Source organism: Argentina silus, assembly GCF_951799395.1.
Source record: "Argentina silus genome assembly, chromosome: 16".
Lineage (NCBI taxonomy): Eukaryota > Metazoa > Chordata > Actinopteri > Argentiniformes > Argentinidae > Argentina > Argentina silus.
The window spans coordinates 9,505,996-9,531,886 of record NC_139670.1 but is presented as its reverse complement, the minus strand read 5'-3'; the positions used below and the strand labels follow the sequence as shown (position 1 = coordinate 9,531,886).

Below are 25,891 nucleotides of genomic sequence, written 5' to 3'. Positions count from 1 at the left end.
ATTACAAACCCTTTGTTTATGAAGGGTAGGGGGGCAAAAACAGTAACCCCAAACACACAGGTAAAGAACAATGGATCCTCTGAGGGGTACTATGCTGTAGCACTCTAGCACCCAGAGCTACCTGACTCAGTGTTTTGTGAAAAGCCATACTACATAGACTTGTTTATGCCATTGTCCTCCATTGAAGAGTTAGTTTAGCTAGGTCAAACAATGGACCAATAGGTACAACAATAACATATTGTATTTTACGACCCTGTCATTGTAGCAGTTGAAACCACTGCCTATCTAAAGCCAATATAAAAGAGATGCAATATAAAATAACAGGTATCAATGTGAAACATTTCATGGTCAGAGAGATCAAGACACAGCAGAGAGAGAGAAATTAATCTGTAATTTATTTCAGAATAAAAAATACTCAAATAATATACTCCATTGTGTATAAATATACATCTTTTAGAATACTCTTGAAGTGTTATACAACATGTCTTTGAGAAAAGGTAAAATAAATAGTAGAACAGAATAGTTATTAAGATGGAACTGAAATTTGCAGGAGTTGTATGGGTTTTGTCAGTCATTGAGGTAATAAATATGGCATTACCTTATTAGGCTACTATTGAACAGTCTAAAAATATGTTAGAAAAATAAAATATTGTATGTTATTGTTTGTGCATGTGCTAACACTGTTTGAATTGCTTTAAGCTGATATTGTTCAAATTAGTATCAATCAAATAAAATCGCACATCAATCAACCCCACAAAGTTTCAGTTAAGTTTTTGTATCCACCCACCATTGTGTATATTAATAAAAAATATGGTCCCAGAAACCCCCAACAGTGACTTTTATATAACAAACAAATAGGAAAAACATAAGAGCACAATAGGATAAAATGATAATTACATTCAAGAGTGTGAGGTTCATAGTTCCATAACTATTTTATATCAACTTACTTGCATATGATTGTGCACAGTAATGTTAAGAATCAGAATCATGTTCACTACAGCAAGATACCGTATACGAGAAAAGTTTCAAGTTAAAGACTTTCAGTCAGTCTGAGAAAGTGCTTTTGAAAAAGCATAAGTTTGTTTGCTACTGATACAGAGGGATATATTTTTAAGAAATACTACGAAACATCTGTTACATTGAGATGAAAACTACTACGGAGTACAAAACCTATTGCAATAAGTTATATTGCATGTAACAAAATGTGCAAACTCAATTGCTTAGTTCTCGATGTGTAAAAAGAAGGCAACAGGTTGTTTTCTCTGATACAAACTGTGTTCCACTGTCATAGGCAAATGAAGCCATTCAGTCGCAATAACATCAAATGTCCTTCTTCTTTCTGTCTTACTGTGAGATGCATATCTGGTCCTCATGCTTACTAGTTGGGTCTAAATAATTGTATCGCTATCTGGCAATAATCTCAGTGGTACCTTGAGACAAAGTGCAAACACATTTTTCAAAAATAACTTCAATCGTACTTTCAGAAATGTTCACAACAAACCAATTCTGACCAGCAGTGCAATACAATGGAGAACATCATCCCATTTTAAATACAAAAAGACGCTAAATATAAGCTTTGCTGATGCCCCATCAGTGTCGGTAATGACTACTGTGCAACTGAACTCTTCAGTTAAGAGAGGGGTCAAGCTTCAACTATGTTGAAAACCTTACAGTAACAAGTAATATTGCTTCTTTGGTTTCATTAGCACCCCCCTCTCTTGTATGACATCTGGTCATCTGATAAACCCTATTCTACCCTTATGAGGGGGCTTTTTCTCTGTGGGGTGTGGATTTGGTTTCAGCTCTTTCTAGTGCTGCTGACATACCACCTCCTCGCAGCCACCCCACTGGTGCTGACCACCACACACAACGCCCCTCCGAGACTCCACCATGTGGGCTTTCGGTTGAAGAAAAGAAACTGGAAAATAAAGGCGAGAACCACATCGACAGTCCTCATTAAGGCCACAGGGCCCGCCTTCTCAATCTGAAGTGCTTTGGTGAGGAATGTTTGCCCGGCGATGCCCAGGATGGCTATCAGCATAAGGATCCACCTGTCTTTCCCGCAGAATGGAATGGTCCATTCTCCGATAATAAACAACGTGATGACACACTCAATGAAACCAATGACTGCATAGTACCACACGGACAGATAGTAGTGGACACTTTTCCCCATTTTCCTGAGTATGACGAAAGTGCAGGCTGCCCCCACAGCCCCAGCGAAAGCAGCAATAGTCCCTTTCATATGATTGGTATAGTCTCCCTCTAACCCTTCAATTCGAGCACCAAAGATGAAGGGAGGCCTGGCTATCAGTATAACACCAGCCAGTGTGAACACAGTGAAGACGCAGTCCCATATTGTGCATTTCTCTTTGAGGAAGATCCAAGCTAGCAAGGACGTGAACACTGGATTGCTGAACATGATGACTGTTGCATCAGCCAGTGGCATCTGCTGCACTGCATAGTACAATAGAATCATGGCATTGGAGCCCAGGAACCCTCTCAAGACCAAATAGACCCGCTTATCTCTCGGACCCAGGAAGCCAGTTCTGCAAAACAAGAAATAGGTAGGTGAAATGCTAGCCCTGAACTGAGCCTTCACTTCACGCAGTGATAGAGAATGGCTTAGTTCAGGGCTAGTTCAAAGACCTACATGTTCACAGGAGTCATATTGTAAAATTAACCAGAATTTCGTAAAAAAAGAAATATATATGTTCTGCAACCACTTACTTGTAATAGATCATCGTAGGCATAACAAACAGCATTTGGAAGAAGCAGCGAAGGGCACTGATTTCCACAGCATGGACTCCATCTATTGTCTTCACTAGAAGGGCTATGACAGAGAAGAAGACGGTTGACAGCAGGCCGTAGAACAGGCCCAGCCCTGGACAGCGCCGTTTCTTCTCTGGGGCTGGGGGAAGAAGAAGACGACACATGAGCTGGTTAAAACAGCTGGACCAAAACTAAACACACATTTGAACATTCACCCACTGCAAAAGGAAAGTATTTGCATGAGTGAAATGGGAGGGGGAAAGAGTTATTCTAGATCACAATGTACTTTTAGACAAAAACTACAGGTCGATTTCAGGTGTTGTGTTACTACAAAAAGTTTGCACACTAAACCAGGTCATGGTTTCATGCCAACGTGAAAGAAGAATATGGAAGAACAAAGAATATGGAAGAATGCCAATTTGAGGCCATGTTCCAAGAAACTAACACTTTAACAAAGAACCAGTCTGTTTAGCATACAGGGTAAATGGTGTAGGGGGGGACAAATACTCGTAAGGACATAACACTTATTTTCACATCATATCTGTACAAATAAAATGTCCCTGTAACACAACACAATGTTTAATACTTATGTCTTATAAAAAATGCTATGGTATTTTCTGAAATAATAATTGAGCAACAACTGTGATTCTGGAATTGTTCCAGGTTGGGGGAAAAATGCTTCGTCATCCCCTTGAAGGATGACGTAAATGTTAAGCCGGATTAGGCTCTTCATAATCAAACTGATGTAATAGAATAGTATGTTGCATGATGCCACACGAGGTGAACGTAGACCTAAATGAGACAAGGCACGGTAACACACTTACTATTTATTTGACTAATTAGACAACAGCCATTACGTCATTATATAACGTGCCATACGGAAGAGGTCATTGGCTATTCCATTGCTTATCACTTTTACATTTCCATCTCAAAGTTCATCCGGTCAATTGAGCGGAGCGCCACTGATATTCATCCAATAAATTGAGTTTTTTTTTTTTTTTTCAGTAGAGTGTTTCCATTCTATGTCTCTAGTCTAGATATAGAGATCTAAATGATGTATTCGCAAGCTTATCTATTACCTTCTTTGGCAAGTGTGTCTCCTGCGTCCGAGATGGGATCCTCGCCGTTTCTACAACACATGGGAGGACAGAATCTTTGCTTCGCCTTGCTGTCCACTGAACTAGTGGTTTGCTTTGCCTCATCATCATCAGCATCATTACACAGCACATGATTGTTATGTTGTAAATGAATCCTTTCAGTGGTATGTTCATCATCGTCGTCGTCATCATCGTCAACTTTGTGAAATACTACTTTGATGTCCTCTTGTCTACGAGGTACAACCGAAAGAAGTCGGTCGTCTGTGGTAATGTTGTTACTGTCCGTGAATTCAACCATTGTAAGATGCAACAGGTGAGCAGCATGCCTTGAGGAGTGTTCCTTTCGTTGCCCTGAGTGAGAGAGTAGTCACCGGTTAATATGTAACCTTGGTGGCTACAGGAAGCAGCGTGCAGTGATTACTTTAGCCACAGGGGGCAGAGATATTTAGCAAACATGTACCGTTGGGAGCAAATCAGATGGACAAACAAAACGTTTCCCAACGTTTAGCTCCAGTTCACTTTCTTGCAATAACTTGAAATATTGGAACTTGGGGCAGTGTAGAGTCTCTTTAAGTATAGGATCTGACCATAGAATGAGTTGATTATGTATGTTGTATTGCAGTTTATTAAACAGACATATTAAAAAAGACATCCCTGGTTGTTTGTGGTTTCATGAATGCAGTTTATTACTACTACACACAAAAGACAAAGAGAAAAATCAAAAAAGTAAGACATTCTACCCTTACTCTAGATAAGACATAAGTCATAGTATTGCAGTTACACCACATTAACATTAACATGTTCTATTGAAAATGTGTTTTTTCAAATCTAAACTATGTAGCTCATATGAAAGATATAACACTAAAGTGGTCCCCTCTAAATACAAAAGCTGTGTTGTATAAATTATTTTACTCATCATTGTAAAAACGTAAACATTTTATTTGGCAAATCGGTGTCAGTCAAATGTTAATGAATTATTTTCAAACGAACATATTTTTTATTTGTTTTTGTTTTACCTCTGAAGTAAATTACATGTGCTAGCACAGGTACTAGGTAATGAACAGTGTAGGGCTTAGTTGCAGTAAGTCAACAATGGCTTTGTCTACGAGGAAAAAAAGAGGCAAGAGTGCAGTGAAAGAGAGGGATACAGTGGGTGTTTCTAGCAATGCATTCATCAGGAATTATTATTAGTGGACTATATATCATGCATATAGTCGAATAGTCATATTCCCTCTTCAACAGTGTTCAGTGCTACTGCATTGTCATCAACACACTCCTTAATTGTTTTCACTGATTAGTTACTCAGGTCAATCATTAAGTGCTCGTAAATCTGAGTTTTCCCTTTGAAGCTGGAGGCCAGCAGGAACTCTCTGTTGTCAATGGACACCAGAGAGAATGCCCTGGGCGCCTGGATGTTGAGCTCCTGGAAGTGAACGAACTGGCCTCTCTTCAAGTCCCACTGATAGACCTGCGTCAGGGAGTAGTCGCTGCCGAGGATGGCGTACTGCCAGTTGCCCACGGAGACGGGCTGGAACACCATGGAGCCCCGCGAAGGCATTGTCTGTACTTCTTTGAACATGGAACCATCCCACCGCATTACCTTGGAGTCTCCTATGAACCGCGTCAGGCAGATGTACAGGTCACCCTTCACCTTGAAATGTTTGACAGCGAACACGTCCTCCATTTCGGGGACATCCGTGCGTCTGTCGAACTGCTTCTGGCTCTTGCTCCACTGGTAGATGACAGGCCTCTGAGAACTGCTGGACAGGATCAGATGGGGCTTGTTGGAAATCTCCAGGTACTCCACATCTGTGTCTCGATACCAGGGGTGGAGGGACTGGTGAGAGTAGAACCCGTTGCCGTTCCACTTGTACACTGTTGTGGAACCTGCCTTTGAGCTGTCTGCGATCACGAAGAAGGACTCACCGTCAATGAGGAATGTCTCAATGTCATTGGGTTTCCTTATTTTCAGGATGTCAATGTCCTGTATTTTGATGAATCTGTTGGCAGAGATGTCCCGCTTGTAAATGTGAGAGCCTCCGAACAGCTGAGCAACAATCACAAAGAGCTGGTTATCAATGACCATGGGTTTGCATACCACAGTTGATGCACCTGTAAAGCAAGAAACAAAAATAACATTTTAGAACATACATTTCCACTACAGAAATACATACAAAAACACTACAGCCTTGTTATGTATGGTAAGGTAAATGTGATGTCTTTATCACAGTGTGACGCTAGTGGGTCACACCGATTATCAATTTCGAACCCAAGCCATGAAATACATTTCTGAAGTATGCCCCCTAATGGTGCAGTCATGTCCGCTCTGCAGAAATTGTTTACACAGCACCGTAATGGTTTGTAACTTTCCTAGCATCGGAACTACAGAGTATATATATAGAGTATATACAATACAACATTGACATTCTATTTTCCCATCTCGTGATGTAAAACAAGCATTGCTCACTTTCAATGCTGTCATAGGTTCTGAAGACCATTTCAACATGATCCCATTCCAGGAAGCTGCACGTTCCCGTGAAAGGTTGGGCAAACACAATATATTGATCATTGCCGAAGGTGAAGGACTCCACCGAAAGGGACTCAAACTTCAGGGACTGATAAGAGGCAAATTCTGCAAAACAGAACCAGTTTTTCAGTGCCATTAATATCACCAGTACTGAGACAACGAAATGCAGTTTGACATCTAAACAGATGGCATAAGTGCAAAAGACATGATATTGTAGACAGTGCATGGTATTACAGTATAAGGTATTAAAGTGAGTATAAAAAAATGAATACAATAAGTGAATATACATGAGATGAATATCAATATGATATGTACAGTTGAACAAGGGCAATAGGTCTTGAGGTATGTGATGCTTTGCCAGGCCTTTACGGCAGCTGTCTTCAGTTGTTGTTTGTTTGTGGGTCTTTCTGCCTTTAGTTTTGTCTTCAGCAAGTGAAATGCATGCTCGATCAGGTTGAGATCAGGTGATTGACTCAGCCATTGCAGAATATTCCACTTCTTTGCCTTAAAAAACTCCTGGGTTGCTTTCGCAGTATGTTTTGGGTCATTGTCCATCTGTACTGTGAAGTGCCATCCATCAACTTTGCTGAATTGGGTGAATCTGAGCAGACAGTATATCCCTAAACACTTCAGAATTCATCCGGCTGCTTCTGTTTTCTGTCACATCATCAGTAAACACTAGTGACCCAGTGCCATTGGAAGCCATGCACGCTCATGCCATCACACTGCCTCCACCGTGTTTCATAGATGATGTGGTATGCTTCGGACCATGAGCAGTTCCAAGCCTTCTCCATATTTTTTTCTTCCCATCATGCTGGTACAGGTTGATCTTAGTTTTATCTGTCCAAAGAATGCTGTTCCAGAACTGGGCTGGCTTTTTTAGATGTTTTTTGGCAAAGTCTAATCTGGAGGCAGTATGTATCAAACTGTTGATTTGGCCACTCCTAATGTTGCCGCTATCTCTCTGACGGGCTTTTTTTGTTTTTGCAGCGTAAGGATGGCCTGTTTCACTTGCATTGAGAGCTCCTTTGACCGCATGTTGTGCGTTCACAGCAACAGCTTCCAAATGCAAATGCCACACTTGGAATCAACTCAGACCTTTTACCTGCTTAATTGATGAAGAAATAACAAAGGAATAGCCCACACCTGTTCATGAAACAGCTTTTGAGTCAATGTCTAATTACTTTTGGTCCCTTGAAAAAGAGGGGGGGCTACATATTAAAAAGCTGTAATTCCTAAACCCTTCCTCCAATTTGGATGTGAATACCCTCAAATTAAAGCTGAGCGTCTGCACTTTGAGCCCATATTCATTATATAACTGTAACTTGAATATATTTTGGTAAACAGCTAAAATAACAAAAATTGTGTCAGAGTCCAAATATATATGGACCTAACTGTATGTAAGATGTATACATAAAGACCAATATAATAAATATGGTATGTGCAAATAAGCAGTAGTGCTTCACATGTGTTGGAAGCTAATCAGTTTAATTTCTGAAAGAGTTCACAACACCAAAGTGCAGATGAGGTGGCAATGGTTAAGAAGATTAACATACCAATGCGTACGATAATCATTACATCAATCACCTGCTGTTATGCAGTCAAATGACTGTGGCACAAGGTCGTTGATGGTTTTTCCTTGGTAAAGGGGAGGTCCACTGCAGGAGATCTGGTCAATGGTTGCATTGGTGTTGTGCATCCACTCCACCAACCACTTCAGGTTGCAGTCACATACTAAGTTGTTCCCTCTCAGATCCCTGTGGAAGCAGGAACAATGAGTAAAGGAATACCTGATTCTCAATCAAAGTCTTTGGGATGAAAGATACTTTACCATTTACATTAAGTTGCTCTGTATTTAATAACACTGTAGGCCTACTGATAGATGTAGGCCTACTATGATATATATATATAGTTAACTACATTTGGTTATTTCTGTGTAATTGCATTGTAATCAAGTTAAGCAGCTTTAGTAATTACACAAGTGGGAATAGAAACAGTCAAATACATGTATTTACAATTACTTATACACCATGGTACAATGTTGTTACCACAATAATAACAGTGTTATTACATAGGTATAAGACCGGAGATACTCATGGTGGTTTTAATTCCTGTTGGACCATATATAAAAAACATTTATGCACTCACTGTACTGTAAGTCGATAAAAGCATCAGCTAAATTGCACATGATGGAAATAGTGATCCTGGTTGTTAAATTGTTAAATAAGTTATATGATGCTTTAATATTACAGTTGTCAGATCAGGCCCTAGTCTCTCTGTCCACAGAAGGATTTGTTTTGTCTTAGGCCTAAATGCTGGTGCCATTCCCACACTTGGAATGGTAAACACCTTATCCTCTGTTTGGGCACCTGCTGCCAATGTTATAGAGAGCACTGGGGGGAGGGGGGGGGGGTCTGAGTAAGATCATTAGATTTGCTGTCACTACTTGTAGTTTAGCTTAAAACTGAGGACTGGCCATTGGATATACTGTATAAATATATATATGTATATACTTACACTTTAGTCAAGGCGTCCATACCCTTGAAGACATCTTTGGGTAATGTCTCTAGGTTATTGTAAGCCAGGCTCCTGATAGATACAGAATAACAAACATACACAATGAGAGTTGTAACTGTACTCACTTTGCCAGCTTTGATACATGATGAATTAAACAAAGGAATAGATAGCATAGCACAACCACTCAAGTTAACACGGTCAACGTCAGTGTTTTGGAGGACCAGGGCCAAATACACTATGTCCTGAGTCAGCATGATTACAATGTGGCTGAATTGAATTATAATGTTAGAAGTCATGATAAAGGGAAGATCTTGGAATCCATCGTTATTTTCCCCTGTGTCTCTTGATGGGTGGCCATGGTGAATTCTGTGTCCAGAGGGTTTGAGTGAGGAGCTGAGTTTAAGGTTACAGAACAGATATTATATTTAGCTTTGACACTCAGGTCACACAGTTCTTGGTTATAATTAGATTTAGCCATAATTCAAGAGTACACTGCTGGACAATTAACTGAAAATAGTGAAAGAAGATAGCTTTGCCTCTTTAGGTATTCTAAGAGCTCATTTGGTCTTTATGAAGAGGAACATATAAGCCTATACTAAGTTACTAATATATACTATATAGTATACTAATTGGGTCACATGAGAAATTGAACCAACAATCATATGAAAATGTATTGAAGTATTGGTTCTCCTTACAATACATATTTTGTTGTGAGCATAGGTTATTTTGCCCTTGTGAAAATATACACAAACTGTTTGTGTTTCATTCATCCTTCAAATGTGTTGTACACTACACTGAGTTGACAACAATGACAAGCTAAATAAGGATTTAAGAGTTGAGTGGCTAATATCAAAACTCTAATGTAAAATTTGGACATCTTCCCAGTCCACAGGGTCACCAAGGTTACATGACACTAGACCCACCACAGAGTGTCCTTTGGCAACATGATCTAGCAGAAGACAGACAGACTAACCTTGTTCAATATCACTAGAACAGCACTTGCTTCCTATGCACTTCTGAGTCAGTTCTGACAATGATAAAGTGGACACCACTGAGTTCCGACCAGCTTATATTTTCATGCTCATATTAGGGGCCTCGGTTCTTCATTGTTGATAAAGATTCTCAAATGTGCCAGTGAAAACAGATAAAGTAAATCAATGAATTGCCTGCAGGAATTTATTTCTACAGTAATTTCATGTCTGCTTCTTTGATGAATAACATGAATATGCAAATTCAACATTAAGATTTAATTACCCACCCACAGATTGTATGAAAGTAAAAAAATATAGATAACATACTTACAGGTGTATAAGTGATTTTAGGCCCCGAAATGCAAATGGTGATATTGATGCAATTTTGTTGTTTTCAATGAACCTTTGAATGAAGTACAGTAGTTAGTATTTTCATATCAACACAGATAAAGTTATTATATTAACATTACATTTTAGAATATCTTATCCATTTAGAGGAATCACAACTCACAGGTATTCCAGATGTGGTAGACCCTGGAAAGCATCCTCATCAATCAAGTCAAATGAATTGGCGGTGAATAAACTGTGAAAAAAAGAAGAGATGATAGTTGACATATCATTTCTGGTACATGTTGTTGCTACATGTTCTGTTTTTTTGTGGAAATACAGTAAGTATCTCACAATCCAGGATTCACTTTGAATCTTTCAAATCAAATCAAATCAAATCAAAGTGGATTCATCATGTGCATAGCGTACATCTATACAATACACAATATACAATAAATAGTATAACAGTCAAACAATAATAATAAAAACATTTTGTGTATGGGAAAAAATGATCAATGCTCGCATACAATTGGTCTGAATCACCCTTGAGTAATAATCAGCATCTGTTCATAAACACAATGGTGGTTGAGTCACCAAGCAACCCCACAATCCAAAAATGTGTTCCATCCTCATCTAATCTGACCCCTCTTGTTCCTGCTTGTAATGTTTTCACAATCGGCATTTCCATTTCACAAGCCTCCAACAATAACAATCTGTAGCTCCCAACTAATCAAGCTGTAGCACAGCCTCAGCAGACACATTGATAATTCACACACGTTCACCCATTTGGCATCATTACGCATGAAGGAGACTGTGCCAAGATAAATGTTTTCCTGAAATGAATTGATGTTTTGTGACAGATTATTGTGAATACTATTAAATACTTGTCAAGATGAGAGACTTTATGTTGTGCATTTAAGTTGTTGAGCTTTCTGGTAAGCTATTAATTATGGCAGTAAATCCTGGGTCTATCATGGAGAAACAGTAGGCTAATCACACATGTTTATCTTATCTTGTGATAAAGCAGTAAGTAAGGAAGTAAATAGCTAAGCCAACAAAAACTGTGTAATATTATTATGAAATTATTTCCTTGATCTAATTAATATAATTATGTCTCATGATCATAAAAAAAACAGACATCCAAGAGCAATGTTCACCCATCAAAAGGGACAAAACCCCCACCTGGTTGCTGGAGGCAACTGAGGGCTTGTCCTGCCAGCATAGAAGATCCCCTTTAAATTAGCATACTGAACAGTCTAGCCAACAAGAGATCAATCAGTCTGGGGGACCTGGGTTGTGCTTTGTTAATGTAAACATTAGATCCTATAGGGTTAATGATACACACACATAAACTATAACAATGAAGAATAGTTGAGATGAATGTTAAACTCACAGAAGCTGTAGAGCTGGGGTGTGTAAGAAGCTTCCTCCACTAATTTCGTTGAATCCGGACTTGACAAAAGATCTGAATGGAAAGATGGACAAAGTATGCACATTAGAGGATGTATGGCCATATTTTTTTGTAAAGAATTCCATTACATATCAGCTAATTATTTCCACTGTATTTTATTATACAATGTAAGGTGGATTTGTTGTGCTTGATAATGACATGCACCATCTTCAACACATATTGAACAAAGAGAAAAACATAATTCATCCAACATTAAAATCTAAATCATTCACAATATTCAGTTCCAATCACTTACAAGGAAACGACATCGGGTGGGAAGCTGTGAGGGACGGATCTTATGTTTTCACACAGAGCATTATCTTTGGTGCACGTACAAGAAACAGGGCATCTAGGTGGCTTCACTCTTCTGCTCTCCACTGAAAGCAAGACGGTGGCAATCCAAAGCAAGACCGTGCATCCTTTCAGCGTTTTGTTGGCATATCCCATCCTTTTGGTCCTCTCTGGTGACAACCAGTTCGTCGAATATTTCTGAACATTAACCTCTAGTACGAATCCAAGATTAAATGTTTAAATAATGCCAAATCTTAAATGTATTGCTCCGGGTTTTGCGGTGTGATGTATGCAGCTTGTGTCTCAATGGCCAGGCGCTTGTCCAAGAGATTCGTTCTGCAAGGCGCTGTATTACTAATGCAGGGCAGAGGAGATGTTTTAAAAGACAATGGTCGTCGGTTCTTGAGGATTAAAATTTCCGAAAATATACAGTCTATATAAAGGAATAGTGGAAATGTAACCCATTCTGTTCAAAAGCTCGCCAATCTAAACAAATCTTTGCAATTTTATGGTTATTTTGCTTTCGACAATTACACCTACAACATGTTTTATTAAATGTCTTACTGAGAATCTGTTGACTAGACCGAAAGAAAGGATGAAAGCGTAAAATCCCTGAAGAGAGAGATAGAGCGCGCAGTGGCGCTTTTCTTTTAATGAGCGGCGCGTATTATTTATGCGCGCTCCAAACACGTGAATGATTAATGCGGAACGAACTGTTCATGAGGAAGGTTTCTGGTGGCACCTGCGCCTTGCTTAGATAATACTACTATTGCTACTACTGCTTTAATCATGATAAAGATGATGATGATGATGATGATGATGATGATGATGATGATGATGATGATGATGATAGTGATGTAATAATAATAATAATAATGATACACAATAACAATAACAAGAATAACAATACTTATAATAATTATAAAAACACAAACATATATATATTTATTCTTTTGCTGGCTTTGTTCTGAAGGATATCATCATAGAAGGCTAATAAGGCGTATTCCATTTCCATGCCTGTGCTCAACCAAATAGGCCTGATTCAGATTGTTGTCGTGCTTTCATGAGCACATGAATCAAATGCTATGTCTTTGTTGAGTTCAATGGAGGATCAAACCCATCAAATGTGAATAACAGTGGAGTTCTGTTCAAGACTGTGAAAGTTTCACCCCTGCCACCCCCATTTTCTAAAGACTTCTATTACAGTATTCAAAGGAATAAGAGAACTATTGTTCGCTTATTGGAACAAGTTAGGCTCAGTGAGGGCTGCGGATATGACAGAATATGGCAACTTTAATTGTTATCCACCCCATATCCGCTAAATGTTGCCTACCCTATAATGGAACATTTGATTTCTCTGTGTGCCTGGATGAAGAAGATGTGTTAAACCATTTCGATTCAAAATCATTAGGCTTTACATTTTAAATCAACTATCAAGTAATATTTGTGCATAACACTTAGGTTATCATTTCACTCAAACATCACATTATTTGTTGTCAAATACAACCTTGAATGATATAATGCCCAGAGTTGAGCACAAAGCTGAAGAGTTGGTGGGTGGAGCGTTTCTACTCCTCAGTCCTCATATTAACACGTCATCACTCCGCGACGTCAATGTTTTGTAAACATACACAGCAGTCGTGAGCTTGGCGAGAAATATGGACAATCTCGTGAAGGTAGTCATACTCTATCTCAAGTTTGTCCTATTTCACCTATATACAGTATTTACAATGCATCCGATTTGTTTCATTCATTGCTACAGAAGCAATAGCTAGCGATCTAGCTACTTAGTCAGTCAGTACTAGTGCTAGCTTGAGTACTAGCTAGCTGTGTTATTTAAAACGTTAGCTGATCATTTTTGTGTAGATCCATACAACAAACATCCCCTCTAATGGTTGTTCCTTTAACGACTGGCTATGGGCAGGGTTGGTATTTGTGCTCGAAAACACAAGTCCTGGAAGAACACTAGGCAATATGAGCTTGAATATAATTTTGCAAGGTTGAATGTGAAATAATTATGCTTGCTAGGTAGCGCCAACTGTGACTAGAAGGATCATAGTATTGTTTACATTTGGATGTTGTATGAAATAATATGATCCTATAGTCAGAGTAGGGGCTACTTGGTCGTTCCTACCCACGTTTTCAGTTAGAACAGTTGACTGATGTTTTTGATTAGCTTAGTTGTGGCATACGAGGAGCACAAAACTGCTTGAGAACCCATTTCAGACTCAATGTTGACCTTCACACTGCAGATATCATGGCAATGCCTCCCTGGTATTGCATAGCCACCGGTCTGCTGAGAGCAGGGTTTTGAACAAATATAACCTTACAATCAGTCACATGTGCAGATGACTCAGCATTTTGGCACTTTAGTTTTTTTATTTAGAAAGTATGTAATTTGATATACCCTCTGTATATTAACTGTGATTGCTTTTCTATAGAGTAGGGTGGGTGCAGAGCAGGGGAGGCTGGTGGAGGTAGAAATCGGAGGACAGCCTCATTGTAATGTATGGAATGGAATGAGGAATGGTATCAAACACATGTTGGATACCATTACAATGATCTCTACCTCTGATCTCTACCTCCACCAGCCTCCTCTGGATACCTTGAAGACGGGTCAGAACTTCTCCTCTAGCAACAGCCTATCATGATATACAACAGAATGTTGTCTTAATAAAGACATTTATTGAAACAATATTATTATTAAAACATTTTTAAAGGTTATTTTTTGAGTTGGGCAGTCCCACTCTTTTATATGTTTTCATTTTATTGGATAGAGATAGTGAAGAAAGACAGGAAAGTAAGGAGGAGAGGGTATGTCAGCAGGGCATGGGCCGGATTCAAATCCATGCCGACATGGGAATATGTGTGCACTGTAGGCCATGGTGCTAGACCGCTGCACCACCCCAGGCCACATAACAATATTATTTTCTTATTTCAGTATGAGCCCATCCTCCGATTTCTACCTCCACCAGCCTCCACTTGTGCAGAGTCAATGTCATGACACTGATGGAAGTCTCTTCCTGCAGGTGCATGGTGGCGGAGGGTACGACTCTGACTTCAGCGATGACGATGGCCGGGGAGAGACATCTCAACATGGGGTAAAAAGGTATTGGTCGCTACCATAAGCTGTAGCTGTATGTTGTATGTGTATGTTATGTGTGATACCCCCTATGTCTGTACGCTACTTGGAACCTGAATTTCCCCCTGGGATAAATAAAGTTTCTATCTATCTATCTATCTATCTATCTATCTATCTATCTAAGCTCCAATCTAAACAGCTACTTTATGATTAGATTATTATAATATAATATAAGCCATTTATCCAAAGCGACTTACATTGCAGTGAGCACATACATTTCAGAGTATATGGTCCCAGCACCCACAACCTAAGCGTTGTTAGCGCCATGCTCTACCAACTGAGCCACATAGGACCACCATACTAATAGAGAAGTCCTGATCTTGCTCAACGTTGACTTGCAGGAAACGAGAGGATGATATACTGCAGAAGCCCTTTCAGAAAGTAAGGCACACAAAGGTGGCTCACAGAGATGTGGCCTCTAATGAATACGACAGGTACTGTACAATGAATCTTTCCCTTTTTAAAGCCAAACATCGTTGTCTAATGTTGTTTCTATTGACAATGAATGACTACATGTCTCTCTGTCTCCACACAGGGAAGAAGCCAGAAACAGACGTCACCACTTGATATCAATGAACGCTGTATCCTTCTACATGCTCTAGATGGGTATTTTCATGTGGTAGTAGTGAACTTTGAAAAGTCCCCCTGCAAGTTAGTGCTGTCTCATTAATATTAAAATCATAAAATATTGATGTTTGGTGTTGTGATGCACTCCCGAACAGCAGCTAAGTTTCCCTTTAATGTACGCTGTCAGCAGTACTCTTCCATGGACGGGTTTGGCAAAGCAGAATTGTGATTCACACATCATATAAGGCCTAATTCAGTTTCTTCCCTTCTATAAATCACAACTTAATTTACAGTAGCATTGCAAAACATATGCATATTAGTGTATTTCAGTTGATTGTTTATGTGTTTAAGCCTAAGTCATTCCTTAACAGTACTCGTTCAGTTTGAGAGACATAAAAAGTTTGTCAGTGACTATATATTGTACTATGGCGGGAAGATGGAGGATCTCAAACGCACCACGTGAGTCATGCTTTGATCCTTTGTGTAATATGGATTGGAGAGTCCTTCATAACGTTAAAGCACATTTAATCTTACCCATGATTTACATGTGAAAGAAGAGAGTATGTTTGCACAACTGCTGACCCATTTGATTATTGTAGCGCATACAAGACTGCCAGTGTATACAGGTTTCTCTTTTCATGATCTGACGTGTAAAAGTGATTTTAAAATAACTAATATACACTCACCGAACACTTTATTAGGAACACTATACTAATACTGGGTAGGGCCTCCCTTTGCTCTTAAAACAGCCTCAATTCTTCGTGGCACTGATTCCACAAGATGTTGGAAACATTCCTTTGAGATTCTGGTCTATGATGACATGATTGCATCATGCAATTCCTGCAGGTTTTTCAGGTGCACTTTCATGCTGTGAATCTCCCGTTCTACCACATCCCAAAGGTGTTCTATTAGATTCAGATCCGGTGACTGGGAAGGCCACTGAAGAACACTGAACTTATCGTCATGTTCATGAAACCAGTTGGAGACGACTTTCGCTTTGTGCTGAAAGTAGCCATTAGAAGACGGGTAAATTGTGGCCATAAAGGGATGCACATGGTCAGCAACAATACTTAAATAGGCTGTGGCATTCAAGCAATGATTGATTGGTATTAACGGGCCCAAAGTGTGCCAAGAAAACATTCCCCACACCATTACACCACCTCCACTATGAGAAGGTATACAGGTGTTCCTAATAAAGTACTCAGTGTGTGTATGTAATAACAACTTGATTGGTAGTAATGAGGTGAGTTCTCCTCTATACAATGTGAGTGCTTTGGATGTCTAGAAAGGCACTATATAAATGCAATCAATTATTATTAATAATTTGATTTGTAATTATTTGTCACCGTAAACCTCAGGGCCAATGATAAGTCGGACCTGGATGTGGTGCGTGAAAACCATCGCTTCCTGTGGAGAGAGGAAGACGAAGAGGACATGACATGGTATGTGACAGATGGACAAAGTTGACATTTATTTTTCTGTTTTTCCTGTTGGTCTTAATTCTCACTAATGGCTGGTCTTTTTTTTTCATTTTTAGGGAGAAAGAAGTCGCCAGGAAGTACTATGATAAGCTCTTTAAAGAATATTGTATCGCTGACTTAAACAGATATAAGGAAAACAAGGTAGGTGCTGTGTTTTATGAGAAGATGTTTATAGCTGCGGATTACATTGATATTATATTATTGTTATATGTGATGTCAATTTACACTTTACACAAACTGTCCCCCAGTTTGGGTTCCGATGGCGTGTTGAAAATGAAGTCGTCTCGGGAAAAGGTAAAGTTATTATGTTTTCTATTCAGTGACAATCATACAGTTTGTAATTGTTGTGCTTTTCAAGTTTTTCATTAATACAGTTTCTCCACTGATGTGTCAATTCATAAACTCTCCATATATTTGAAGAAATGAGGTCCAAAGCCAGAAACAGTGAGTGAGTCATGAGTTTGCCACTAGATGGCGATAAAGGTTAATACATGTTTTTTTTCCGACACGCCACAACACAGTTCAACATTATCTTATCTCAAATCCCAAACCTAACTTTCACTATACAGAGTCTAATCTTAAGGGATATTGTTATCACAAAAATGACAGATTTGTGTCTATTGGCAAGTTATGCTCCCGATCAAGTTCTGTCCTCTTTTCTGGTAGTCAGGAATTCCCTGCATGTCCAGAGCAGACTGCCAACCAATCAACCATTAGTGATTAAAGAGACAAACACCTCCATCTATTTATCAGCTGTGGGGGTTAGAGAGTGTATAAATATAGCAAGTTAATGGGAACTGTAACAAAGTGAAGGTACTGACACACTCCTACTCATTAGACTCAATGATCTATTCCTGCCTCTCTCCGAGAAAGCTGAATAAGCCAATATGCTGTACCAGATTAAATCGCCGTAATCCCACCCTTTGTTAGTTCACCACCGTACTGCAGAGGAAGTGCTGTGGGATTAATACTGGGGTGACTCAGATCATTGAAGTGCAAAAGCTGATGGTCAATGCTATCTGAGTGGGGGTTACAGTGACAAATCCATGAACTTCAATCAGGTCAGATGTTCATTGTGTCATCAGTAGGAAATCAGGGCAGATAGGCCACAGTCTGTCTTTGTTAATGATCTGGTGGTCTCGTGTTATCTCAGTGTCACTTAGGTCATGTTTTATCAAGTTATGTAATTCTACCGCTGTCCTTTCATGTGTGATTACTGTGGTCTCTTTGACCTTCCATTTTTTGGCCATTCTACAAAAAAGATACACCAATTTTGGAGTTTACTCAAACCAATGTACCAACTAGAGCAGGGGTCACCAACCTTTTTGAACCTGAGAGCTACTTCAAGGGTACTGAGTAATACGAAGGGCTATTTGTTTGATACAAACTTCCCGAATAACAAAGTTGCACGGTAGTTAGCATGGAAGCTATTGTGACAGGTAATGAAGTGTCTCTCCACATTGTGCCGCCTTGCCGTCGCCACAGTCACCCTGCAAATGAGACATACACACTTGTCTTTCACTATCGTAAAAAAGAACTCTTCCTCCCAATCATTGTGAAAATGATAAGTTTTCTTTCGCTTTTCCGCCATGTTTTTCTTCATTTTGGGGGTAAAACCCACATCTAGCCCCCCATTGTAGCTGCACTCGCTAGCTGGTCCCTGTTGTCAACCAGGTGCCCGCGGGCACCGTGTTGGCTACCCCTGAACTAGAGAGTAACTCAGTTTAAAACCAGTCTGCCAAATATTAGATATGCAAGTAGCTGTCATTGACTTATAGTATATCAAGTAGTTATGTTTGTAAACTTATAAACTATAGCTGTTAAAGCATGATGCTTAGTTACATTGCCTGAGCCTCCATCTGAATGACACGTATCAAAGCGATTGACATGCCAAGTGATATGACTATGAATCAGGGGAGGCTGGTGGAGGTAGAAATCGGAGGACGGACTCATTGTAATGCAAGGTGTGGAATGAGGTATCCATTCCATGCATTACAATGAGCCTGTCCTCTGATTTCTGCCTCCACCAGCCTCCCCTGACTATGAATTCCCACTGAAGTGTGCATATTATAGGCGTATTTGTCCTAAATGTCCTAAGTATGGACCATTCGAAGGCTCCCTGTTCTTATTTGCAGGAGCCTCATTACTTGGCCCTTCCTATCTTCAACTTCTCAACCTGTGTTAAGCATGTCAGGATGGAAGAGATGATTTTGTAACACTCTTGTTGTTACTGTAGCTTTTTCTTGACTTGTCTGAACTAGTTACTCTTGACTGTACATCCTCATTCTTGATGCTCTTCCTGGCCTGTGCTGGCTTCAAGCATGGGCTATTCTCATGTCTACCACGGGAGCAATAGCCCTCTTACCGTCTGAGCTTTAAGACACTATTTTGACTTGCCATCTGTCTTCCTGCGTCTCCTGAACTATGCATGTGGGCTTAGCTACGACCATCCCTGTCAATCTGCCTCTTGTAGCATGTGACACTTCATGCTCCTGAGCACACGTGTTTGATACCATTCCTCATTCCATTCTGTGCATTGGCTGCGAGTCAGTAATGCATATATGAACTCACTACTGTCGCCAACCAGCCAGAGAGCACCGGTATGATAGTGGGAGATGTTTGAAGTCCTAACAAACCTCTGGACTCTCATTCTCCACTTGCTTGAGAACTACTTTCTGTTCTGCTTTTGGACATGTTTATTTTTAGTTGTCAGTGTCAGTATAAGTCTAGTTGCATTTATATGAATGAAAGTATCAGTAAAGGGATACAGTTAGGTCTACTCTCTGTTAATGCAGGGTCCACAATTATGTAATAACAGACCATTGAAACCATTGTCTCTGTATATTTGTGTGTATTTATCAAAACCAAAGAAGGTTGTTGTTGTTTTTACCCAGAATGCCCCATGGTAGCAGTGTGTATGTGGGTCCTAGGTCAGGAGAATCCCTAGTGATGAACGAATGTACGTCATTGTGACTGATGGGGCTCTGTGACTGATGGGGCCATGTTGGCAATGTGAGCTTGACACACAGCCAAGTCACACTCACAGATGATTTGGGGTTTGAGCAGTCAAATCCTTTGTTTAGTGATGCTAGTGGTCAGGGATAAACAATTGGTTCATGAGTATTGATTAGGACAGGGTCAGTACTTTATTGTGCAGGCAGATGTATGTTTGTTTGCAAATCTTTACGTTGGGTACTCTCTGCTCAAAGGTCCTAGATAGACAAACAGTTATCAAGTTTAGTCAAATATTGTTATCACAGTTGGTGTATGTTGTGTTTTTTTTTTCTGGGATCTCAGTTCACACAGTTTAGGGGGGTCAATCAGTGTTACTTCAACATAAGATGCCTCAGTTTTTTACCTTCCCCTCAATTTTTTCTTTAAAAAAAAAAATACAGTATGTGAGATTTATTATCCTAAGTTTGTTCCATAAACAGTCCAGCCTTTGGATACTCTTTTGGAAAGTTTGCTCAAAAAGAGGTCTGTTATGGCACTCCAACTGAAAGGACAGAGACCTAACCCTTGAGTCATGTTGACACTGACATGTGTAATTATACTTTACCTTTCAAAATGATTGAAAGGCCGATCTGATAAAGCATCAAAGAGAATACCCCCTTTCTGGCAGGTCTAGTGTCACACGTGAAAAGTTGAGCTCATGGCTCTGCGCCATTCTCCTGCAGGCATACGGTCAGGTGAGACACACGGGATCCTAAACTACTGAGACCCACTTATGACGCACCTTTGCTACTGGGCAATCTGGAGAATCCCTATATTAAGCCTGCTCGAGATAAGGCCAGCCTGTTGATAGGCAGGGTTAAGGACTGGCCAGGGCTCCTGGAGGCGGTAGGAGGAGCCCTGATACTGTACAGATTAAGCAGGTGAACAAAATCAAAATCCCTTGACTGTGGGCTGCCTGGCCACAACCTGTATGAGACAAGAGATACACTATGTGTGTGCAAATGTCTGTCCCCCATTTATAGTTAATATTAATAGTAAAAACTACCGGTAAATGATCATGAACTGCACATGAGAGCACCTTTGCTTAGTTCAGCTTTTCTCACGTTGTATTCTGACCATCTATCAGTGGCATATGCCGCAAACTATGCATAATGGAAAGGAACTTCACTGACACATGTTTTACTTCTGTGTATTCCTCAGAGTGTGACTAATCTGACCAAATTGCTGCAATGTTTTGCAAATAACTGCACTTTTATGACTATCCCCAGTTGTTTTGACCCTGTTTTGGGGGGGGGAATTGCAGGTCAGTTTATGTGCGGGAACAAGAGGTGTGAGAAGCAGGAAGGTCTGAAGAGCTGGGAGGTGAACTTCGCCTATGTGGAGCAAGGGGAGAAGAGGAACGCGCTGGTCAAACTCAGTAAGTTGCTCTCTGTTTACCGTACGTCTAAGCCAGTCGCCATTAATCTGCGCTTGGGTATCATGGTGGAGCAAATCCCATTACTGATGGAGGTGTTAGGAGGACCAGGTCTGTTCTCTTACTGTAATCCCTGAGGAAACTCAGAACTGCAAAGTTCAGTTCCTACAAGCAAAATAATAGTTTGGAAAATAAAAATCAGTTAACCTACCCTTATTACCCTAGCCAATTTTTCCGCGGTATATCATAATACCTGTCTTTTATATACTCCAACCCAATACACTGGTAAAGTGCATCACAATCAAAGAATACCATGATAACTAAGAAAAACATAGCAAGGTTGTATAGAAAGCTCCAAAGGAGACTGTAAATATAGGTATTTAAGCTAGATTGTTGATGTTTGATTGTTCTAACAGTGGTACATGATGCTATGTTCCAGGACTGTGCCCTGAGTGCTCCTTCAAACTCAACTATCATCACAAGTAAGTTCACCCCTTTTTTCACCCTTGAAATGACAGGTCTCTACAAACAGACATTTGTCAGACGTTTTCAGAAGTGGTCTGCTGTTGAGAGAAGCCTTTGTCTTGAGCCATGGGTTGTGTAGATCCAACAAATGAATGTGAAAGATAGCCACCGTAGATGACAAGTTATCTAATGATTTAGATAATTTTCTGACATCTTTTCTAGGAGGAAAGAGGTGAAGGTCAAGAAAAGAAGACAAAGGTTGGAGGAGAATCAAGAACCCAAAGCTAAGAGATCCAAGTCATCAACCCCCTCCAAGAAACACAAACACAAGAAAGACAAACATAAGAGAAGACGCAGTGACAGAGGCAAGACTCCCCAGTCCCATGTCAATTCAATACAATTATTACAATTATTACTTTACTGTGTGTATGCAGGGCTCCCTTGTAAAAGAGACCGTGGTCTCAATGGGACTCCTTGCTGAAATAGGTTAAATAAATAAATGTTACCACATAGGGGAATTATGTTGGACAAGCGGTGCCAATTGATTCAGTCATGCCTACATACAATCTTGGTATTGTGTGTGACTATGTGTAGGCATCAGGGGAGGCTGGTGGAGGTAGAAGGACAGGCTCATTATAATGCATGGAATGGTATCAAGTCCTCCGATTTCTACCTCCATCAGCCTCCCCTGATGCCTACATACAGTCACACACCATGAAACATTGTAATGTCTTAGTACGATAATGGTGTCAAGGGATAGCCCACAGCCTCTACCCTAAGACATATAGGTGGTGCTGTAGATGGCGACTATAACTGATGGTGAGAGTGTTTATTTTAACCGGCAGAAAGTAACAACATTATAATTTGTGGAGTGACACCTTTTAATAAATCTTTTCACTTTATAGGCTGTTTAACAGCCAAGTTACTGCTTGTTGTTGCTCAATGTACGTTCTGCATTTTTGGGTGTTTGAGCAGAACTGATCTCTTCCTGTGTTCCTTCTCTCCCTTACAGAACGCTACTCCTCCAGTAACTCAGAGGACTCCCAGGACTCAGACAAAGGTACGGTTCATACTTCTACTGAACCCCCCCGCCACCACCAACACCCCCCCCCCCCCCCCAGCAAGTAGTTTGCTATCTTACACCCTCAGGGCAGGGTTAAAACTGACAGGCATGATTCTGTTCCAGACCAGCACCAACACATCCAATCTAACTAATCAAGGTTTCAGTTGACAACAATTAGCTTGATCTGGTGCATTAATGCTGGGCTGGAACAAAACCATGCATACACAATGCCGGCCCTCCAGGAATTTGATACCACTGGGTTATGGTTGTGGATATGGAAATAACATTCAATGTCTATGGCTGTAAAACCTCTTTCTCCTCTACTGTTGTACGTATAGCAGATGCTGAAGGCGGCAAGGAGACCGAAGGTCCGTCGGAGTCGGACCACTGGAAAGGCCCCGCTCCTGCCGTGGAGGAAAAGTCTAGGTGAGATCAACTTCCACATTAGATCACCCGTACAAAGCTGCCTTCAGCCACTAGGGTGTTCTAAGAGAGTGGACATTTCTGTTTCTGGAACGGCCTCTTGCAGTTTCTTGCGCATGCACAAACACAACAGCTAACACTGCAAGTCCATTTCAGGGGGTTATATTATTATTATTATTATTAGGGAGGATGGTGTTGGTTGGAAATTAGAACTAAATTTCGTCACAGTGGCCAAGGATGGCAGATTTCCAACAAACGTACTTGAAGTATTATGTTTGTTTGTTACTTCTTTTCCAGGGAGGAGGAGTTTGATGACTACTTTGAGGACATGTTCCTTTGACTTGCCTGGGATGTCCAAAGCAAGGCAGCTTGGTCCAAGATTAATGTCATTGATTTTGTAATGTACAGCAGGTGATGCTTGTTGAATGTCTGATTTTGTCTGACTGCAGCTGAATAAAATGTTGTTTGTGATGATACCCGAGATTCTTATTCCACCTTTTGACACCTAATTATGACTCAAGTCTAGAATGAAATATGCATAAAGTGTCATGTAGAAAACTCAATGTTGGAGTACATGAGTATCAAAGACAAACTAGTGGAACACCAAGACTTAACTATGGTAGAACAACTGGCCTTGAAAGTGGACATATTGTAGGTCTACAGTATATTTACAAATTTACGTTGGGCCTGTAGGGTAAGTCTTGGCCAATGTCAGTGAGTCCACCATTGCAGCTCAAGGATTAGTAGGCTATAGCATTATACCCAAGGTCGCTGTTCTGTTTTTGCCAGGAAGTTGCGTGTCGTTTGCCCAAGGATTAGAGACGTTGGCGTTAATCACTGGTAATTACTCTCTCTCTCTGTCTCTCTCTGAAGGAGTCTTCAAGTACAGGTGGTAGGTCCACAATGCATGTCAATGTAGGTGTAACAAGTGGAAGTAATTACTATGTATCTAGTACCTAGACTTCAAGCGGTTGTTTCTCAGTGCTAATAGACACTACCCACTTAGAAACGTTTTGAGCTGCTGTGACTGTGAAGTATGTCCCTCTAGGTCATGAACCTTAAGTTAGCATAAACTATATAATCTCCTGTTGTTTGAATTGTCCATAGTTTTATAATATGTGTGCCAGTAACGGGTATTATAGCTACACACTTGTTGGTAACTATATGCTATTGAGAAAAGTGGTATATACAGTAGCTGTAGAGGACAGGGCATGAGACAAGAAGTTTGGGTCAGGAAACACCTCAAGCAGACACTACTCAGGAGGAAAAAATGTGCACTGGTCTCGGCGGCAAGCCAAATCGGCTGATCTTCTTTTCAAGCAGCTCATCCAGCTTTGTTAGGGTAATCCCCCTGCACGATACAGGAGTCATGAGAAGGACTGTCTCTGCTTCAAGGTTCCTCAAGTTCATTTTGTGTCTCTACATCAACGTGCTGTTCTACCTCCAAGTTTAGTTGGTGATACTGTTCTGTAGGTCTGTTTTCAGAGGGGCATGGAATGGATGTAGTGCATTGGTCAAGTCTCAAAAATCTCTTGAATCCCACATACTTTGATAAATGCCTTTATTTGTTTACACAGTACATCTTATGACATACATACAGTAGAATTCATTCCAATAGAACACCAAATGTTATTTCTAATCTCTCTCAATGATAACTCGATAGAATTAGTATATATATATTTTTTATGTCCTGTAAATGTACACACACATACAAGATAACCTGAGAGGAGATTAAAACCCACATTCCCATAATGCTCTTGTACCTTATACCGCAACATGTCTGCAGCTCTATGAATAGGAACAGAGCGAAGTGGTTTAAGCACTGATCTATACACTGTAGATCAGTGGGTTTAAGATGCAGGGTGACTGTCAAGTGTCAAAGCCACACTTATTGGATTACAGCTCTTGGTTGATTTTCCATTCTATTAAGAATGAGGACATGTTGCATAAGCAAGGAAGTCATACTTTGCAGTTCCTACTTAGTGTCACATTGTTGGAATGTCTCCAAACATGTCTTAGGACAGAGGGAGAAGAATGTTAGCTCAAAGGTTGGTCGATGGTTTGGTAGGACGTCAAAGGAGGATGCTTTCAATAAACAATGTATTGAAATATTCCTATGGGAAATGTAAAAGAGCATTCTAACGCTTTAGACTGATGGTTGGGATTTTGGGCGGTGTGTTGCATCAGTTAGGACCTGAATAATCAAACACAGAAGAAAGGGACTTTGGTCTAGCTGATGCCATATTTGGAGAAGCCCTCTGGCCATAAATCAAACATGACATGCCCTTCCAGGGGTAGATATGATAAGGCTTTGGTAGCCTGGGTCATCCACAGTAAGTAGGTTACTTAAAGTTTAAAGCTGTGTGGATCGCGAAAGCTGGCTGACAATCAAACTCAATCCCATCAAATCTTCTTATGGTCAGGTAGATAAA

At 40.2% G+C, this 25,891-nt stretch overlaps 3 protein-coding genes across 5 annotated transcripts; 1 reads left to right on the top strand and 2 right to left on the bottom strand.

The window, feature by feature from the left end:
- Window positions 1-378: 378 nt before the first annotated feature.
- On the bottom strand, window positions 379-4,372 carry slc35g1 (solute carrier family 35 member G1). Its single transcript, XM_083687711.1, has 3 exons — window positions 3,849-4,372; window positions 2,728-2,908; window positions 379-2,546 (listed from the first exon to the last, which is right to left on the bottom strand). The coding sequence occupies exons 1-3, from the start codon at window positions 4,162-4,164 to the stop codon at window positions 1,799-1,801; spliced, it is 1,245 nt and encodes a 414-aa protein (XP_083543837.1). The 5' UTR covers window positions 4,165-4,372; the 3' UTR covers window positions 379-1,798.
- A 769-nt stretch (window positions 4,373-5,141) lies between these two features.
- On the bottom strand, window positions 5,142-12,105 carry lgi1b (leucine-rich, glioma inactivated 1b; the record flags this gene model as incomplete). The annotated part of the gene is made up of 8 exons (XM_083687710.1): window positions 5,142-5,978; window positions 6,334-6,498; window positions 7,981-8,150; window positions 8,911-8,982; window positions 10,213-10,284; window positions 10,393-10,464; window positions 11,602-11,673; window positions 11,915-12,105. 8 exons carry the CDS (start codon window positions 12,103-12,105, stop codon window positions 5,161-5,163), a joined length of 1,632 nt encoding a protein of 543 aa, XP_083543836.1. The 3' UTR covers window positions 5,142-5,160.
- Window positions 12,106-13,558: 1,453 nt separating this feature from the next.
- Window positions 13,559-23,911, top strand: fra10ac1 (FRA10A associated CGG repeat 1). Of its 3 annotated transcripts, none has more exons than XM_083687002.1 (14): window positions 13,559-13,625; window positions 14,979-15,058; window positions 15,433-15,525; window positions 15,627-15,672; window positions 16,041-16,117; window positions 17,017-17,100; window positions 17,196-17,280; window positions 17,388-17,433; window positions 21,398-21,511; window positions 21,948-21,990; window positions 22,196-22,338; window positions 22,986-23,033; window positions 23,375-23,462; window positions 23,757-23,911. In XM_083687002.1, exons 1-14 carry the CDS (start codon window positions 13,608-13,610, stop codon window positions 23,797-23,799), a joined length of 1,008 nt encoding a protein of 335 aa, XP_083543128.1. In that variant the 5' UTR covers window positions 13,559-13,607; the 3' UTR covers window positions 23,800-23,911. The 3 variants fall into 3 exon arrangements, with proteins under 3 accessions (XP_083543128.1, XP_083543127.1, XP_083543126.1); XM_083687001.1 differs by having other exon boundaries at window positions 14,891-15,058; window positions 23,378-23,462; XM_083687000.1 differs by having other exon boundaries at window positions 14,891-15,058.
- The last annotated feature ends 1,980 nt before the right edge of the window (window positions 23,912-25,891 follow it).